The sequence below is a fragment of the Xenopus laevis genome, chromosome 4S (genome assembly GCF_017654675.1).
Source record: "Xenopus laevis strain J_2021 chromosome 4S, Xenopus_laevis_v10.1, whole genome shotgun sequence".
Classification (NCBI taxonomy): domain Eukaryota; kingdom Metazoa; phylum Chordata; class Amphibia; order Anura; family Pipidae; genus Xenopus; species Xenopus laevis.
In genome coordinates, this window is record NC_054378.1 from 13,908,603 (window position 1) to 13,928,846 (window position 20,244).

The 20,244-nt window shown below is 43.4% G+C and overlaps 1 protein-coding gene across 17 annotated transcripts in view; it reads left to right on the forward strand.

Moving 5' to 3' along the window:
- The window catches only part of astl2a.S (astacin-like metallo-endopeptidase 2 gene a S homeolog), a 265,316-nt gene extending 254,120 nt beyond the window's left edge, over positions 1–11,196 (forward strand). For 16 of the 17 annotated variants that reach the window (XM_041560923.1, XM_041560925.1, XM_041560924.1 and 13 more), the window contains 12 exons: positions 972–996; positions 4,256–4,309; positions 4,377–4,514; positions 4,586–4,703; positions 6,074–6,252; positions 6,778–6,859; positions 7,096–7,223; positions 8,286–8,401; positions 8,619–8,844; positions 9,110–9,213; positions 9,750–9,972; positions 10,322–11,195. In XM_041560923.1, coding sequence (XP_041416857.1) covers positions 4,264–4,309; positions 4,377–4,514; positions 4,586–4,703; positions 6,074–6,252; positions 6,778–6,859; positions 7,096–7,223; positions 8,286–8,401; positions 8,619–8,844; positions 9,110–9,213; positions 9,750–9,972; positions 10,322–10,326 — 1,365 coding nt within the window. In that variant the 5' untranslated portion in view covers positions 972–996; positions 4,256–4,263 and the 3' untranslated portion in view covers positions 10,327–11,195. Of the gene's footprint in view, positions 1–227; positions 885–971; positions 997–4,255; positions 4,310–4,376; positions 4,515–4,585; positions 4,704–6,073; positions 6,253–6,777; positions 6,860–7,095; positions 7,224–8,285; positions 8,402–8,618; positions 8,845–9,109; positions 9,214–9,749; positions 9,973–10,321 lie in introns of those variants that run through there. The other variant, XM_041560939.1, reaches the window with a different exon arrangement.
- The last annotated feature ends 9,048 nt before the right edge of the window (positions 11,197–20,244 follow it).

A 20,244-nucleotide genomic window follows, 5' to 3' on the forward strand; every position in this document is an offset into this window, starting at 1 on the left:
GATCGAACGATTTTTCTTCGATCAGAAAAAGCTTAGAAAACTTATGGGGAAGGTCCCCATAGGCTAACATTGTAGCTCGGTAGGTTTAAACAACCGAAGTATGTAGTCAAAGTTTTTTTTAAAGAGACAGTAGTTCAACTATCGAATAGTCGAACGATTTTTAGTTCGAATCGTTTGAGTCAAAGTCGAAGGTCGAAGTAGCCTATTTGATGGTCGAAGTACCCAAAAAAAACCTTCTAAATTCGAAGTTTTTTTAATTCAAATCCTTCACTCGAGCTTAGTAAATGTGCCCCTTAGTGTCAGAGCAACGATGAGATTGGCCGATATCATGAACTGCATTTGTGCAATTTAGCTCCGTAGTAAACAAGCCCTGCGTCTATACTTATTGAAGGGTCATTGGGTGCTGGGGTCCTCTCTGGGTCTGGGGGTCCTCCCTACCCAAATTTATAACCATCCCTATGAGCCCAAAGATTGTTTCTTTCTTTTGTAACAATAAGTTTAGTTACTGGGCTGCAATGTCAGTGTTAGAGAGGAACAAGTGTTAGAGAGGAACAGCCCCAGCACCCACTGCATTAGAAAGAGGGCACAGAGAGAGTTTTGGGTGCATATTTAGTAGCTATGATCATTATTATTGAGAAAAGGGCAGGCTCATTTGCAATAAGCAGCCAATGAGATGCAGCCACTGGTGGATTATTTTTCCTCATTGGCTGATCAGGATACACTGGGTTGGTTGTTCTAGTTCTACAGAGACTCCATGTGTATAAAAAGCTGAATAATCATTGGGAGATTAGAAGTGGCACCAGGGGAACTTGATTATGGAAACCCAAATCAGGGTTCTGATTCTGTCCCACCTGCTTGGCCTGGCGCTGCTCTTCCCTGCCCAGGTGAGAGATGAGTTCTGTGCCAATGGATTCTGTGCTCATGGCAACATCTCTTGTTAATAAATTATATAATATGTCTTTCCTTTGTAGATCCTGCCAGACTCTACCATCAATGGTAAGTACCTACCTATTCGCAACATCTCTTTATATTGCAATGTACTCCGTCCTCTTTCATGTTTTTCTGGAATATCATGTGTTTATGTGTTACTTTGATGTTGTAATATGGGGAATTATGTACTACCTGTTTTACTCCTATTGTAAACGATGAGGATATTAGAAGTCACTGAGGGGTTGTTCTGTGACCATATAAAGGCACAAGGCTGCAGGCTGAGTTATACAGGGAATGCTGAGTATCACTCATGTATTATAAGGGATAATGTACCCCCTACTGTAAATGATAAGGATATTAGAAGTCACTGAGGGGTTCTGTGACCATATAAAGACACAAGGCTACAGGCTGAGTTATACAGGGAACTCTGAGTATCACTCATCCTATATACTAACCGAAGGCCTATCTATGTCCCGAGTGGAGGGGAGGCAGATGCGCACGCAACTTCGGTTAGGATCTATGAGATGCGCGCGCAACTTCAGCCGAAAGACATAGATGCGGCCTTCGATTAGCAGATGTGCTGGAAGGTTAGGATCAGAACAGGTTAGGATCGGGGAGGCAGATGCGCTGGAAGGTTAGGATCTAGGGAGGCAGATGCGCTCACCGTCTCCTTCTGCCTCCCGCCGCCTCTTCTTTCCTGCTCACTCAGGCGGCGACCGCTGGAAGGTTAGGATCTAGGGAGGCAGATGCGCTCACCGTCACACTAGGGGAACCGGTTGCGTACCTGCACGAAAGTCTGTATAAGCGTCGGCCATCTTGCTACTCCTCTGCGACTTTGTCATCCGCCCACTGCCAAATCCGCCCACTAAAGTCTGTATAAGCGTCGGCCATCTTGCTACTCCTCTGCGAGTTTGTCATCCGCCCACTAAAGTCTGTATAAGCATCGGCCATCTTGCTACTCCTTTGCAAGTTTGTCTAATGGCGGCGCTAGCGTCACTCTAGGAGGGGAACCGGTTGCGTACCTGCACGAAAGTCTGTATAAGCGTCGGCCATCTTGCTACTCCTCTGCGACTTTGTCATCCGCCCACTGCCAAATCCGCCCACTAAAGTCTGTATAAGCGACGGCCATCTTGCTACTCCTCTGCGAGTTTGTCATCCGCCCACTAAAGTCTGTATAAGCGTCGGCCATCTTGCTACTCCTTTGCAAGTTTGTCTAATGGCGGCGCTAGCGTCACTCTAGGAGGGGAACCGGTTGCGTACCTGCGTGGGTGGCCATTTTTAGCAAAACGGGCTATATTATCTCCAAAAAATATTGATGTTGACATGATAAACAACCAAGTGATTGCATTACTTCCTGGACAAAGCTGTGTCTTTCTGAGTACTGACTGTATTGATTCTGAAGACGAAAGTGAGAAACTTAACTTCCCATTAGAATATTTAAACACTATCAACAATGCTGGATTACCACAACACAATCTTATACTCAAAGTAGGAACAATAGTCATGCTGTTAAGAAACCTTAAGGGTAGGGGCACACGGCGCGATTTCGCCGCGATTCTGCGCTAAGCGAGTTGTCGCTGCGTTTTTTAAGCCGAAATAGCTTTGCTAACTTTGGTGCTGGCGTCAATGCAAATCGCGGCGAAATCGCTGCGCTAATTCACACGCGGCGATTCGTTTTCTATTGTCGTCCGAAGTTGCCTCGCTGAGCGTTTCCGGGCGACAGTAGAAAAAGAATCGCCGCGTGTGAATTAGCGCAGCGATTTCGCCGCGATTTGCATTGACGCCAGCGCCAAAGTTAGCAAAGCTATTTCGGCTTAAAAAACGCAGCGACAACTCGCCCAGCGCAGAATCGCGGCGAAATCGCGCCGTGTGCCCCTACCCTAACACTAAGCAAGGTTTATGTAACGGTACACGGTTGGTTGTGAAGAGCATGAGACAAAATGTTATCAAGGCAGAAGTGCTTACAGGATCCCATAGCGGTGATACTGTTTTGATTCCCAGAATTGACCTTACCAGTTCTGACCAGGAATTACCTTTTAAACTTAAACGACGACAATTCCCCATTAAGGCTGCATTTGCCATGACAATCAACAAATCACAAGGACAAACATTGGATAAAGTCGGCATTTACCTATCTGAGCCTGTGTTTGGTCATGGTCAACTTTATGTTGCATTTTCAAGAGTGCAGCGTTCATCTGAAGTTAAAGTCAAGATTTTAAGTACAGCTCACCAGGGAGAACTCATTCAAGGACAGGAGAACATTTTCACAAAAAATGTTGTTTATAAAGAAATTTTTCAGTAACACTTTACTACCAATAAACTCAAAATTTAAGAATTCTAATAGCAGATAGGTAATAACAAGCAATAGGCACAGATTCACTCTACATCCCCACAAATTAGCGTCGCCAGTTGCTGCCTGGGGATGCCGAGTGAATCAGCACCCATCGCATTTTGCTGCCTCACTGTTGTTACCATTCTTTCATTAACGATTCTTTAGAGAATCGGGGGTTTACTGGTATATTATAAGGGATAATGTACCTCCTACTGTAAATGATAAGGATATTAGAAGTCACTGAGGGGTTCTGTGACCACATAAAGGCACAAAGCTGCAGGCTAAGTTATGCAGGGAACTCTGAGTATCACTCATGTATTATAAGGGATAATGTACCCCCTACTGTAAATGATAAGGATATTAGAAGTCACTGAGGGGTTCTGTGACCATATAAAGGCACATGACTGCAGGCTGAGTTATACAGAGAACTCTGAGTATCACTCATGTATTATAAGGGAGAATGTACCCCCTACTGTAAATTATAAGGATATTAGAAGTCACTGAGGGGTTGTTCTGTGACCATATAAAGGCACAAGGCTGCAGGCTGAGTTATACAGGGAACTCTGAGTATCACTCATGTATTATAAGGGATAATGTACCCCCTACTGAAAATGATAAGGATATTAGAAGTCACTGAGGGGTTGTTCTGTGACCATATAAAGGCACAAGGCTGCAGGCTGAGTTATACCACTCATGTATTAAAGGGGATAATGTGAACTATGCAGTAAGGGGTAGAGAAATAAGATGTCACTGGGTAGGAGAGGGGTGGGGTGGATAATAAGGAAGCATTACAATATTAAAATACTATCAGGTTGCTAAGAGGAGGGACCCCAGCAACCAAAAAACAAACTGAAAACTGCTGTTTATTTAAAATGTTTTTATACATTTTATTCATCACCCAGTCTGTCTGTAAACCTATTAACTGTCCTTAATCCCTTTTTTAAATAAGAATTTCTGCATTAGGGTAAAAATAAAATGTGTATTTTTCCATAGCCACCGATATGAACAGCAATGACGTCTTCAGCAAGATCCTGAGAGCCAATCTAGGTAATAATAAGTGGGTGCAGAGTGTGCAAGTGTGTGTGTGTTGGTGACATGTGTGCTCTCTTGATAGAAAGCGGGGAGCTGCGTTATCAGGGCGACATTGAGAACGTGAGAATGAAAGACCGCGCCTTCACTTGCCAAAACTGTTTGTGGTCAAAATCGCAGAACGGGACGGTGCTGGTGCCGTATGAGCTTTCTGAAGATTACAGTGAGTTATTGGCTCATTTATTCATTGTTCCACATTTCTTTTATTATTCACCTGCTTTTCTTTAACCCCAGATGAAAGTGATATTGAGTTAATCAGCGACGCCATGTTGGAATTCGCCACCCTCTCCTGCGTGCGTTTTGTCCCTCGCCAGGCAGAAACAGACTATATTGCAATCAGATCTGAGAATGGGTGGGTACGTTAGGGGCCTCATGAGAAATATAAATGAACTTTTAGTATGATGTAGAGCAGGGATCCCAACCCTTTGAGCCTGTGAGCAACATTCAGGTTTAAAAGGAGTTGTGGAGCAACACAAGCGTGAAAAATGTTCTTGGGGTACCAAATAAGTGCTGTGATTGGTCATTCAGTAGCCCCTTTCCTTATTGTCTACCTACATTGAGGCTCTGTTTGGCAGTACACCTGCTTTTTATACAACCAAAACTTGCCTCCAAGCCTGGAATTCAAAAATAAGCTCCTGCTTTGAGGTCACTGGGACAGTGGCGTAAGTACCCGGGGTGCAGAGGGTGCAGTTGGGCCAGGGCCCACACCCGCTCAGGGCTACTCGGCAGCTCACGTGCCACTGGAATCCGGCCAGGAAATTGTGTACGGAGGGGGCCCGGCTGTGCGTCCCGCACCAGAGCCCATCCCCCTCTAGTTACGTTTCTGCACTGGGAGCAACATCCAAGGGGTTGGTGAGCAACATGTTGCTCACGAGCTACTGGTTGGGGACCACCGATGTAGAGAGTGATATTCTGAGACAATTTGCAATTGGTTTTCATTTTTTATTATTTGTGGTTTTCGAGTTATTTAGCTTTTTATCCAGCAGCTCTCCAGTTAGCATTTTCAGCAAACTGGTTGCTAGAGTCCAAATTCCCTTAGCAACCACCCATTGATTTGAATGAGACAATATTTGATTGACAGTTGAGATTTTTAAATGAGCTTACAACAGCTACGAATGCTTTAATAAAAAAAAATAGGAATTGGATTTCATGTTTAATTTGAAAAGGACTTTTAATATACAGCTGTCTGCCAGCAGAGTATTTGTTTTTTAGATGGCGTCAGTGACCCCCATTTGAAAGCTGGAAAGAGTCAGAAGATGACGGTGATTCAATCATTCAAAAAACTATAAAAAAAAAAGAAAAAATGAAGACCAGTTGAAAAGTTGCTTAGAATTAACCATTCTGTAACCTACTAAATGTTAACTTAAAGGTGAACCACCCCTGTAATAAGCGGCCTGCTCATACAAGATCTTACCTGGTCCTGCCCAATTATGTCAAAACTGCTGCTACTTGACCCCTGCCTCCTGACCCCCTGTACCCCCTGATGCTGATAGAAACACAGTGCATAGCAATCAATAAATGAGCTGTTCAAGCATGGTCAGTTATTCCTGTGCAATTTCTGTTACTGCATCTGACCGGGTGAGGGGGAATTCAATCATGGTGACTCCCAAAGGTCTATAAGGAGGCTCTCTCCAAAGGTTGGACCTCCAAGGGGGCCTGAAGCCTGACAATCTCTTACCCAATACTAATTCAACTGCTCATTTCTGTTCTTTTCCATTGAAGCTGTTATTCCTCAGTGGGGCGGCCTGGTGGGCCTCAGCTGGTGTCTCTGTTAAAATCCGCCTGTTTGGAATTTGTGATTATCCAACACGAACTCAACCACGTCTTGGGTTTCGGTCATGAGAACTCCAGGAGCGACAGGGATGACTTTATCACCGTAGCTGAAGCATTCATATTACCAGGTACCTGATAGAATAACATTGCATTGGGAAATATGTAGCCCCGGCCTGCAACTCCCGGCACCCTATAACAGGGGAAGAGAATAGTGATGGGCGAATTTGTCCTGTTTCACCACAAATTTCGTGAATTTCCCGCGAAATTCACAAAGCTGGCGAAAAATTTACGGAACGCTGATTTTGATGCTGGCTTATTAATTACTTATTTACTTAATTACTTATTAAAGTAAATTGGGGGCCGTTAATTTTTCAACGGCAAATTTGCGAATTTATTCAGCGGCGGCAAAAAGCTCAAATTCTCCGTGAATTTGCACCTGGTGAATAAATTCGCCAATCACTATAAGAGAACTGCAGTTACAGAACATTTGGGGGGGGGGCTTCCCTTGACTCCTCTTCAGAAACATTAACCCCCATGGCTCTTAACCATCCACCGATCCCCTGCCAGTGGGTGGTTTAATTTCGTTTTTGTAGCGCCGACACATTTCCCCAGGCCTTTCCAGCCGGAGGAGCTAAATCTTAATTTCTTTCCAGAATTTCAACATAACTTTGAGAAGGTTTACACCAACTCAATGGGCATGGAATATGACTACAGTTCTATAATGCATTACGGGAGGTAGGTGCGTGGGGCTCATTTACTATACATTGGACTTGTGCAGTTGTCACCTTTGCTTTCATTTACTAACTGGTAGTCAGCTGATTTAATGTAATTACTACTTGGTTGCCATGGGCATCTGCCCCGGGCGACTGAGCTCTTGTTCTGGTAAATACTGTTTGATATCACATACGACTGTGTTCCTCGCACCATCTAAGAAACATAACACCTTTGCACTTTCCCTTCTTTTTTGTAAGCGGAGCTTTCAGTAACACCCCCAACCAGAATACAATAGTTCCTAAACACAACCCTAACCTTCAGCTGGGGCAGCAATATGGGCTCAGTAACCTGGACATCTCCAAGATCAATCGTCTGTATGAGTGTGGTAAGGACATTCGGTATGGCAGCCTCAGCGAGAGGCTTGGGGACTCTATTGACTTTATGACTCTTAATGGATATAGTACCAACATTCAATACAGCAGTGTCTAGATCTCAGTGCCCCTGTTGTGGCTAAAAATTAAGGGTATATATATATATAGAGAGAGAGTGAAGTATGAATAACGGGTATGGCTGGAGAACTATAACTGCCTCCTACCATCAACCAAAGGGCAATGAAATATGGGCCAGGACCAGCCCCATGCAGTAGAGTTCCAGCACAGTGGGCAATGCCCTTAGAACTGATGTCAGTGGAGAGCAAACCTATTTATCCCTTCAGGTCTCCTCTAGGCCTTTTAATCAGCTGGCTTCTGTTAAATTGTTTGAGGAGTCAGAACTGCCAGTGCAGAGAATATAAGAGGCCAAACAGATACTGCATTCCAATTTTGCGTTAACTTTTATTATGATGTAGAGAGATATTCTGAGAAAATTTGCAATTGGTTCTCATTTTTTATGATTGTGTTTTTTTGAGTTATTTAGCTTTTTATTCAGCAGCTCTCCAGTTTGCAGTTTCAGCCATCTGGTTGCTAGGGTCCAAATTACCCTAGCAACCATGCGTTGATTTGAATAAGAGCCTGGAATATGAATAGGAGAGGCCTATATAGAAATATGAGGAATAAAAAGCAGCAACAACAATACATGTGCAGCCTTACAAAGCATTTGTTTGTTTTTTTAGATGGGGTCAGTGACCCCCATTTGAAAAGAGTCAGAAGAAGGCAGCAAATTGTTCAAAAACTATAAAAAAATAAACAATGAGGACCAGTTGAAAAGTTGCTTAGAATTAGCTTTTCTATAACATCCTAAAAGTTAACTTAAAGGTGAACTACCCTTTTAAACCCACTTTATATTGAAAAGTTGCCTAGACTTACATGTTATTTCAGTGTTGGGGAAGAGTTCCCCTTTAATAAACTCACTGCATAAAAATACAAAAGTAAGTACAGTAAGTAGCAACTCAAGCACTTGTGCTGATCAGATAATCCAATGGAATAATCCAACGATCTCCCCATTCCAGATGCCTGCAGTACCCTGCTCTCTACTCCATCTGGCATTCTGTTTTCAGCAAACTACCCCTCTCCTTACCCAAACAATGCCAGTTGTGTGTGGCTTATCAGGATCCCGCAAGGGCAGGTAAGTAGACCCGTATTCATTGATGTATGGGCCCCATGGAGGTATAGAGTCTGAAGAAGGGGGGTAATAACTGACTGATAAGCAGTTTCAATATATATATCTATAAAAATGTCTTATTTCCAAAATATACGGGGGCCCTATACTGATGTCATGGTGGGGCCCAATCACTTCTAGTGACGCCACTCACAGTGGTTCTTCTCGCTGTTTCCATGGACAGGTCTCCCTACAATTTGACTCCTTTGATGTCCAGCTCTCCGCCAAGTGCTCCACTGACTACGTGAGGGTATTCGACGGCGCAAGTAAAAGCTCCCCGTTGCTGCTACAAAGAGCCTGCGGAAGGGCAAAGCTTCCGACCCTGATTTCTTCCAGCCGGTGGATGCTGGTGGAATTCATTAGCGACGGGGATCGTGCAATGTTTGGATTCAAGGCTTCCTTCAGTACCGGTAATGTTGAACCTGATGTAGAAATGACTCTTGAGGGACCTCTGATGGTGAAAATGCCCCTGATGGCAACACTTGTGCCATTCACTGGCTAAACACTAAACATGCTCAGTAGGTATCTATTGCAGCCTAGGGCACACTGAGCATGTGCAGTGCCACCGACACCAGGGAAAGGGACTAAGCAGGATCAGAAAGTCATTAAGCTACAGGTAGGTTTCTCCATATCTGGGCTGGCACAGTAACGCCTTATTGTCTGTGTGTTTTCCAGTTCAATGTGGGGGTGTTTTCTACACATCCCCGGGGAACATCTCCTCTCCAGAGCAACCCAAAAATGACTGCCTGTTTCTCATTTCTGCTCCTCAGCCACAGAAGGTGAGTAACTTAGGCTCTAAATTCATTTCTATGGACTCTTTAAAGGTGTCATATGGTGAACTTTAATTTCACTGAAGAAGCCAACACCAAGGGCCCTCTGGACTGAGAATCAAAATAGGTCCTGGCATTTCAGGTATCCAGAGGCCCCAACAGGCCACACAGAGGCCCAAACAGTCCCCAATCGGCCCACTAAATAGTGAATGTCTATGGCATCTTACAGCAGCCCCTCTGGCAGATTGCCAGTCCGGGCCTAGCCCTGCAATTATATGTAGATAGCGTTGAAGGTTTCAGGAGGAGTTATATCATTCTGTGGTGGAAACAAGAAACAGGTATTGGTAGTTGTCCTTGGCAAGGGACCTCCAGGTCCTACTGGTGGGAGAGGTGCATGATGATGCAAAATTGTCCCAGACAAGTAGAGAATATGGGGCATCCTAGAGGTAAGGGTTGTGTCCCTGATTCCCCAGTCTGATACTGCCCAAAGCAAAATCTTTTTAGGGTCTCCCACTCTGGCCCACCCTGTCTTTGCTATGTCTCAGGTCCTACTGAGAATCCACACCCTGAACATCGAGGCCAGCAATGACTGCAAGTGCGGCTACCTGGCCGTATATAATGGCAACAGCACTTATTCTCCACTCATGCACAAGTTCTGTGAGCCCACGGCACCGGTGAAAATCATCTCCAGTGGAAACTCACTTCTTCTTAAATTCTACAGAGATCCAGAAACCGATGCGCAGGGATTTTCTGCATCATTTCATTTTGGTCAGTATTTGGCTTCTTGCTCCACATGGTTTTCTGTAGGTACCAGTTAAATTGGGGGCTATTAACTTGATCCCCATTGAATCAGCAGTCCTGCCCTGCTTTATGGCAGCTGAGATTCTAGCTATCTGTATAACAGAGCATTCTGCCCCAGTGACTGCACCAATTATATCTGATCCCCATTGGAAGCAGCAGTCCTGCCCTGCTTTATGGCTGAGATTCTATCTGTATACCAAAAGAGTAACTGAGATAAGAAAGCTTATCAATTAAAAAGAAACAACACCACATCAGTGTTCAGAATACGTAGCTGTGTATGGTAACTGTAACTAATGTTGTATTTTGCTTTTTGCAGCTTGAAGTTCCTAGGAGAGCTAGGACATTCAAGGCTCCTCCCAGGTGTAAATCTGATCCTCCGTCATTTTTTATGTCCATCCCATGAGGAACAAATACCTTAACAGAGCATGCTTTTCTGTACTGCTGCAATGTCTGCAAAATGAATAATAATGTATGAGCAACACCCAACCGAAACCATCATCAAACTGTTTAGACCGTCGGCAATAAAACATGGTTAGAAAGGCATTTGTGTTACAGGGCAACCCTTTTGAAATAAAAAATAATAAAAGTGGGATAAAGGTGATGCCTTTATTGGCTAACTAATATATTCATAGCAAGATTTCAGAACATTTTAGTTCCGTTTTCCAGCTGATTACCTAATTAAGAAATTTGTGAAAGCCTCATGTATTAGAACGAGCGCACTTATATAATCATGGTGAGATTGTACCAAGGTGGCTGAAATACTGACCTGAATTTTGACCTTTATAATATTGAAACTAATATCAAAAAGTCTCTTTATTTTAATCTTTATGTCTTTAGTCTATGCAAATCCCAATGAGACCAGCAGGTGGCAGATGGACATTAGAATCCGGCATTCCCAATTAGAAAAGGTTACTGCAAGAATACAACTAAAGATAAAAATTCCCATTTAACCCTTTCTGTTCAGGGAGGCTTCTGATCTATCCACACCAGTAAATACACAGCATGGCATAGATCAGCATACCCAGAATGCACAGGGTATTTTGAGACTGATACGGTAAATTCAATGGCAGGTGGTACTTAAAGGGTTCATTCTCATAGCGCTTATGATTCTATTAGTTAAAGTGGTGGGTCACATTTGCGTTAACTTTTAGAGAGTGATATTCTGAGACAATTTGCAACTGGTTTTCATTTTTTATTATTTATGGTTTTTGAGTTATTTAACTTTTTATTCAACAGCTCTCTAGTTTGCAGTTTCAGGATTCTTGGTCCATATTCCCCTAGCAACCATGCATTTATTTGAATAAGAGACTGGAATATGAACAGGAGAGGCCTGAGCAGAAAGATGAGTAATAAAAAGTAACAATAACAAAAAGTCTGTAGACGTACAGAGCATCTGTTTTTGGAAGGGGTCAGTGTAGGGTGGCCACCTGGCCTGTATTTTACTGGCCTGGCCAGTAAAAATGATGGTTGATCCCAATGTTATTAATAGTGAAAAAAGATAAATATATAGGAAGGCCGTTATTTTTTTCCAGAAAAGGTGGCAACCCTAGGTCAGTGACAACCATTTGAAAGCTGGAAAGAGTCCGAAGAAGGAGGCAAATAATTCAAAAACGATATAAAATAAAAAAAAATGAAAACCACAAGTTGCTGAGAATTGGCCATTCTATAACATACTAAAAGCATAGTCCCATATGAAACCGATTCGTTTAGCAATTAGGGGCATGCATCTTATGGCCACCAGAGGGCAGCAGAGCCATGAGCTTCTCCAATAAAACAGCAACTTCTCCACTTATGGTGGGGTATTAACTTCAATGATTTGTGTTGATATTTAATTAAATCCATGTATCATTCACTTAGCAAAACGGATTGGACTATATTTCCAGTGCCAAAGTGCTGTCACCATGATGCAGAGAATGATAGATCCAACACTGTGCTGAATAGTCACACGCTCCCCTTTATAATGTATCACTTCATTCCCCATGTGCATCTTGTGTGGATGTGACCAAAAAGTGCAGTTCTCCCCATCAAGAGCCTTGTGATACCTACAGGTGACCAAGAGGCCATACACAGGGCAACAGAGTTGGAAGGGTTACTGCCTGCTCTGCAAAACATGGATTGATAGCACTATATTAACATACACACTCCTTGCAGATAGTGCAGATTGGGATTGTTGATGAATGATGACCCCCACATCAGAGGCTCATTTTAGAGGATCAGAGAACTAATTGGCTGCACGACGAGTGATGGAAGGTTCCCTTAATGTCTTTAAGAAGGACTGGATATCATCTAGGACAATCCAATAAGATCCAGGGTTGCAGGGTGAACAGGTGATGCTCTTAGCCAGGTTGAAAGGATAATATTTCAAATTTCCTGCTCTAGAGGCTCAGTGCTGGTGAAACATTTAAAGGGCTAAGGATATACAGGGAACTCTAAGTATCACTCGTGTATTATAAGGGATATTAGAAGTCACTGAGGGGGTTCTGTGACCATATAAAGGCACAAGGCTGCAGGCTGAGTTATACAGGGAACTCTGAGTATCACTCATGTATTATAAGGGATAATGTACCCCCTACTGTAAATGATAAGGATATTAGAAGTCACTGAGGGGTTCTGTGACCATATAAAGGCACAAGGCTACAGGCTCAGTTATACAGGGAACTCTAAGTATCACTCATGTATTATAAGGGGCAATGTACCCCCTACTGTAAATGATAAGGATATTTGAAGTCACTGAGCGGTTCTGTGACCATATAAAGGCACAAGGCTGCAGGCTGAGTTATACAGGGAACTCTGAGTATCACTCATGTATTAAAAGGGATAATGTACCCCCTACTGTAAATGATAAGGATATTAGAAGTAACTGAGGGGTTCTGTGACCATATAAAGGCACAAGGCTACAGGCTCAGTTATACAGGGAACTCTAAGTATCACTCATGTATTATAAGGGGCAATGTACCCCCTACTGTAAATGATAAGGATATTTGAAGTCACTGAGCGGTTCTGTGACCATATAAAGGCACAAGGCTGCAGGCTGAGTTATACAGTATCACTCGTGTATTATAAGGGATAATATATCCCCCTAAGGATATTTTTGGAGAAACACAGTGCCTGCCAACTCACACCCACAACCAATGCAGGACGTTCCATATTTTATGTAAAGCTATACAAGTTGTGCTACTTTTCTTTTCTGGTTTACAGTGTAAATAATCCTGGCGAGGCCTTTTCACCCCCATACTTGGCACCCGCTTGGTAATGAGTTAGTGGAAACGTGAGGTGGGTGCAATGGAAGACACCGGATAGTGACAATACCATTGCCATGAGTTGTCATCTCCACTTCATTGTGAATGTCCCAGAGGCCTCTCACCCCCAACTAGAGTTACCCTGGAACATCTCAGTTCACCGTCTTCCCATCCGAATGGATTGTAAGCCATGTGCCCGGACTCAGAACGAGGCCCTTGTTCTGTACAGCGTGAGAGGCCAAAGCAGAGCCTGGGATGGACGCGCACTGCGAGAGACACATAAAGAAGCCGGAACAAAGGTCTGAATGGGTTGGAATCCGATCTCTCCTCCAAGGAGCATCTTCTATTGTGTCTCTAAAGCTGTGTCTTGTTTTACTGCCCGTTCACATTGTCATCAAATTTAACCCTTATAGCATAGCATCCGATTTAACCCCATAGCATGGCATCCAACTTAACCCCATAGCGTATCACAAAGACTAAAAATAACAAGCAATTCCTGTGAGTTGCAAAAGCAGTTTTGCAATTTCACCTCTACATTTTTCATTAAAGGAGAAGGAAAGGTCTTTTTATTTTGGGTGCCAAAAGTTAGGCCCCCCCAAGTGATCGAATCTACTTACCTGAAACCCCGGGCCGGTGCTCCTATCAGGAGAAAAGTTCACCGGCCCGGAATTCTTCCAACGAGCACCACGGAGCAAGCGTCTTCCTGCTGCTGCTTTTATACTTTTCTCGCGGGTGCTCATGCGCATTAGAGTGAAAAGCCGAACTTTAATGAAAAAGTTGTCTATTTCGTTCTACTGCTCATGTTTTTCCCCTCGGAAATTTGAAGAAAAAGTTGGGAAAGTGTTGGGAGCGTTGCCCGGGTGAAAAGTTCCTGTCTGGATTTCCAAATTAGGAAATCCGGAGAGGGCATTGAAGTGAATGACATGGCGATCAACCAATCGCTGATCGCCACGTCATCAGTCCTGCTCCTGACGTCACCTGCCGCACACCCCGACGTTACCAGCCCACCCCCCGACATCACCGGCCCATCCCCCTATGTCACCGGCCTGACCCCTGCCGTTTTCAAGGAGAAAAATAAGTGGCAACCATACCAACTTTTGGCACCCCTAAGTAAAAAGACCTTTTCTTTTCCTTTAAGCTTTAAGGGTGGATGCTCCCTTAAAACAAGTTGAATATATGAACTTTTTTTCTCAGATATTTGGTAGCTGTTCCGGTTGCAATTAGAAGGACTGGATATCAGTGAGTATTGCTGCCAGCTTGTATCTATACAGCAGATGGGGGTTTAGTTTTATAACTTAATTATGGCAAATAGGCTCAGATTCAGACAAGGGTTGGTATCCTTGGCTCTACTAAAGTTTCTGCCGTGCAGTGAAGTTGCACAGAAATACTCATTTTCGATGCACGGGCTTAATCCTCCTGGCACGTGAGCCTCCGAAGAGTTAAAGTTCGAGATTAGGGACTTTACAGTCTATATTGAACCCTGAGTCAAGAATCAGAAATTGGATGCAGAATGTGCCTGCGTAGCTCTCGCTCCTTACCCAGTGCCGGATCTCGGCATCTGCTTACTGCAGACTTTCATATTCCCGCGGGACTCGCTATGAATAACGTGCTTCCAAAATTAAAAAGCAATTAGAAAATGAAAAACCTCTGATAAATAAAAGATTATTGTACAATGTCAGCGCCCGTGGGAAACGGAATACACAGGAGAGCGTAGGTCTTACCGAATGTGGAAGCGGAGAAGATAAATTCCATCCCCTAAATATACCCAAAGTCTTATCAAGTATGATTTGGGTGGGGGGGGGGCGGAATAATTATCCATAAACACATTTATTTTGCTGTTTTATTGTAATGAATTTCCCTCTAACGATGCTGTTTTATCTTGTGGCACAGAAAAGGTTTAGAATTGATGCATTTATGTGCTATAGAAGTTTTTTAGCTGTCAATTAGAAACTAACTGCCATTCACTTACTATCATTCACTAACACTAACTAACTTATTATGTGGTGTAAAAAGCAGCGGAATACTTTGTTAATGTCATTTACTGTCATTCCCTAAATATCATTCCCTAACTGTCATTCACTATCATTCTCTATCATTCACTAACTGTCATTCAATAATTTTCATGTCATTTACTGTCATTCCCTAACTATCATTCCCTAACTGTCATTCACTATCATTCTCTATCATTTACTGTCATTCAATAATTTTCATGTCATTTACTTTCATTCGTTAACTATCATTCCCTAACTGTCATTCACTTTGCCATTTGCTAACTTCCCTATCGTTCTCTATTATTCATTAACTGTCATTCGATAATTTTACTAACTCATTTACTGTCATTTGCAATCGTTTACTATCAATCACGAACTGCCATCTACTGTCATTCATGCAGAGCCTGATTTATACAGTATATAGGGTGCTGGGACCACTAGTCACCCCCCTTTTCCCCTTCCCGCCCCCAGCTTTTCCACTTCATATGCACATGCACGTATGCGGAAAAGTTTATCTGTAGTGATGGGGAAATTTGGAGCGTTTGGAAAATTCGCGAAACGGTGCCTCGTTGTTGACGCTGGTGTCTGTTTTTGAGGCCGGCACCCTTTTTTTGGACGCTGGCGTCCGTTTTTGGTATAATTGCGCCGTCTTCCTTTTCATTTTTGACGCCGGTGAATTTTTGCGGTGGTTACGTAAATTTATTCGCCAGCGGCGAATCACGGGAATTAGCCGCGAATTTGCGCCTGCCGAATAAATTTGCCCATCACTATTTATCTGTGATTGCCTGGATCATGGGGATTGGCGCGTGGGCGATTTATAGAGCTAGCAAATCTCCCACATGTCCCCAGTGCTTCTAAACCCATTGTAATACACATATCACCCCTAAAATTCTGTTGCCCTAGGCCTTTGTGGCTTTTCCACAGATCCGGGCCTACATTCACGATCATTTACTAACTACCATTTGCTGTCATTCACATTCATCATTTTATTACTATTAATCACTAACTGTCATTTCAATGCATTTGGCAAATGCTTTGCCGTTTCGCAAATTTTCAGAGAAGCAAAATGGGTCCGATTCGCTCATCATTACCATCATTTATTGACATTCAATCATTTTTCTGTCATTCAATATACAATTTGCTAACTGTCATTAACACTCATTCACAAACTGTCATTTGGTAACTGTTATTCACTATAATTTTTTTAAAATATCATTCATTAACATTTATTGTCAATTTATTGTTAATTGTCATTCACTAACTGTCACTCATGCCATTCACTAACTGCCATTTGCTAACTGCTATGTGCTGGTTGGGAATGGGCAAAAATGTAACTGGAATCCTGTAGAAAACTTTGCATTGTGGGTATAAAAACAGGAAGTGTGTGGACGCAAGTACCTTTAACGAAAAGCGTCAATCGGTGCGATTGTTTTCCATTGGCTGCAACTGAAGTGGTAAATTAGCTTTGTATTCTTTGGGCACCCTGTTTTTTTTAAAATCTCTTTTTTATTTTCTTTTTAAGTAAAAACGAACATGGCCGAGTTTTTAATTTTTTTTTTATTTATGGGGGTTTTTTTTACGAGGCTTAAGGCAAATGCTTAACTCCAGCCCCGGGCCCTGGAATAGATGAAGGGGAAAATGGACTTTAAGATATTTCATGAAGGAAAAGGTTCTCAAGTTCTTTCTTTTTTTCTTCTTCTCAGGAACAAAGGCAAGAGGGGAACAAAGTGAATGGCTGACTGGACCTTTCATTTTTATTTTAAAGTATGTTTTTCCTTTAAAGGGAAAGCAGCTTAACATTTATAAGGGAGAATCTGCATCAGTTGAACTTTTGATAAAGTGGCAGCTGATTCTGAATGTATAAATGCCGAGGGGAGAAATAAAGCTCTCAGTATTGTCTTCTCTTTTCTATTACTTCCAGAAGCTTGGGGATCTTGTGTGGGGGGCAATGCTAAAAGGCTCGGGTGAAACTATCCTTTGAGGGTCCCCATATTGATGGAGGAATCAATAAGTAAGCACTGGGCACCCCACTCTCATTCTCTAACACAGGGCCCACAACTAATTGATATTATGCACCAGTCTGGACCCCAACAGCAGCCACTGGGTCTGCCGCCTCTTGTCATTCAGTGGAGCAAACCCCAAGGGCGGGTCTGGGTTATGAGAGGGACCCTAAAAGCAGGGCCAGGCCAGCCGGGCGCCCTAGGCAACCTGGCCGGCCACCCCCCACGAACACAGGATGAAGGGGAGAGTGATGGAGGGGAGTGAGGGATTGAGACGGAGGGGTGGGTGGCAGGAGGGAGGGGAAAAGTGACAGAGGGGAGGGTGACAGGAGGGAGGGGAAAGTGATGGAAGGGAGGGTGACAGGAGGGAGGGGAAGTGATGGAAGGGAGGGTGACAGGAGGGAGGGGAAAGTGATGGAAGGGAGGGTGACAGGATGGGAAAGAGACAGAGGAGACGGTGACAGGAGGGAGGGAGGGGAAAGCGACGGAGGGGAGGGTGACAGGACGGAGGGGAAAGTGATGGAAGGGAGGGTGACAGGAGGGGAAAGAGACAGAGGAGACGGTGACAGGAGGGAGGGGAAAGCGACGGAGGGGAGGGAGACAGGAATGAGGGGAGAACAACTGAGGGGTGGGTGACAAAGGGAAAGAAGGAGAATAAGACTGAGGGGTGCAAAAACAGGTTAGGGCAGGGCCAGAACAAGGGGTAGGTAGAGTAGGCACCTGCCTAGGGCGCAGTCATTGGGGGGGGTACAATTCCCAGGGGAAAAAAAAATTTTATCCCATTTTTACACATTGGTATGCTTGGCCTTTAATGATATGATTATATTTAATAAAACCGCCTGCCCCAACACGCTCTCGTTTCTGTGTGTCTGAGTTTTGAATGCACTCTGCCATGTACTTGAAGTCTTCCATTCTGACGCTAAGTGATAACAAGCCAGCGCAGCGCGTCCATGCGTCAGACGTCTGCCCATCAGAGTAAACCTGTGTGTTGCAGTACTTCACGTAGTTCATGGCTCATGCTGAAGAAACACAAAATAACTGCTGGGCTTTTCTATTGCTCTGATTTGTGACGCTGCTGGCACAGGTACAGATGGTGGGTTTGGGCCTTGGAGGCAATATTGATGGCTAATGAGCAATGGCTGCCGGCACAGGTACAGATTGGGGACAATATTGATGGCTGATGGGCAATGGCTGCCAGCACAGGTACTTTTCTCATAGGAGTTGTGTTAAAAGCAAAAACATTCCAGTATTGGTGTTAAGTAAACCCCTCATTTATACTTTGTTTGTTTAACAGGATAAAACTTTTGTTTTTTTCTACATTTTTTAGTGTACCTTATTTTTGTTTGTAAACATTAAGTATTTATATTTACATAAATGAAAATTTTCATTAATTAATGTGTTTTTTTACTTAAAAAAAAGTAATGGTAAGGTGGGAAATGTTAACACAGGACAGGGGGGGTACGAGCGCTGATTCGAGCCCTTGCCTAGGGTGCCAAACTACCTTGGTCCGCACCTGGGCTAGGGGTAGACAGAAGACAATTTTAGAGGTAGCTCCCCAACACTCTACTAACATTGCGCCCTAGGCAGTGCCTCTTCTGCCTACCCCTAGTTCAGGCCCTGCCTAAAAGATCAATAAGGCGTTGCTGTCTGTGACCCAGGTTGAGGCATTTACAGAGAAGGGGGGCTAAAACAAGGAGTCATATAAGGAGGTTGGGGGTAGCAAATAATTTATGCATGGGAGGTTGGTTCTGCCTTGACCACAGTGGGCCAGAAACCAAGCCCAGTTTATGCAATCCTGTGTACTGAAGTGCAAGCTGATTAGCCAAGCTTTGTCTGAAACAGCAAGAAATGAAGTCATTCTTAACAAACCAAGGGGTCAGCGGAAAGTCAAATGAGACCCCTGGCGACACCCCATTATACATGCAAATGGCCCCGTTCTTTATTTATCCTTAAATATTTTATATATTGTGAAAGAGAGCAAGAGACTAATTGGAGGCAGAGAAAGGAGATGCTGGTGGGTAAAAATTAGGGCAGGTTACTTAAAATTCAGCAGACTGTTTGTCAAACTCAGTTTGTTGATAGCAATGCCATCACTTTCCCTTCCCCGCGATCCGAATAACACCGCACCAGGGATTTGTAGGCTAAAATGGTAATCCCTCTATAGAACAGAACTCGAGAACATTTGCATTCCTCCTGCATCTGCTGTTTGCTCTGTAATGGGGAAAACACAAAACTTCTTAACAAGGTCGTGATCTGCTCTTGTTTCTGCCCCACGGGGAAATGTCTTATACAAATATCTATATATATTATCTGCCTCTCTGGGTGCTGAGTTTCTATGGGAAATAAAGACACAATGCTGTGATAAAGTGGAACCCAGTGATCAAGGCAGCTTTATGGCAAGGAAATCCATCTTGACCTCCGAATTTCCCTCCCAGATCAATTACTACTGTCCCTATCCCATGGAAAAAAAAGTTGGCCAATATTTTACATTGACATTGACTCATATATGTATATGTTTGTGAAGCCCCACCAATGAAGAACTCATTGCCACCACTCTTCGTAGGGTATTCCATAAGGGGATGATTGTTCCAGTAGAAAACTTTCTATGCTGTTGGTAAAATCTCCTTTCCTCCAGTCTTAAAGGATGTCTTCTTCTTACATGCACAAGATCATGTTATAAGTTATAAATTGACCTTGACTGTATATATTTGTATTTTTGAAATGAATTATTGTTGCCCCTCTTAGTAGAGTAATCTGGAAGCTGACTGCCCATCCAGACAAAAAACCTTCCCTATGCTGATGAAAAGATTCCCTGGTTCTCCTGTTCCTATCACCCACACACAAACACACACTCACACTCACGCATTCTAAAGGTTTTGTACCCCAGTTGCCTATCAGGAGTGTCTAAAACTTATCACACTTGACTTTCCACCCGCCCTTATCAACAGAGCTTCCAGAACGAGGTCTACAGGGTCTTTCCAGGCCTGTTTGTGTACTTTTCAATGCCTT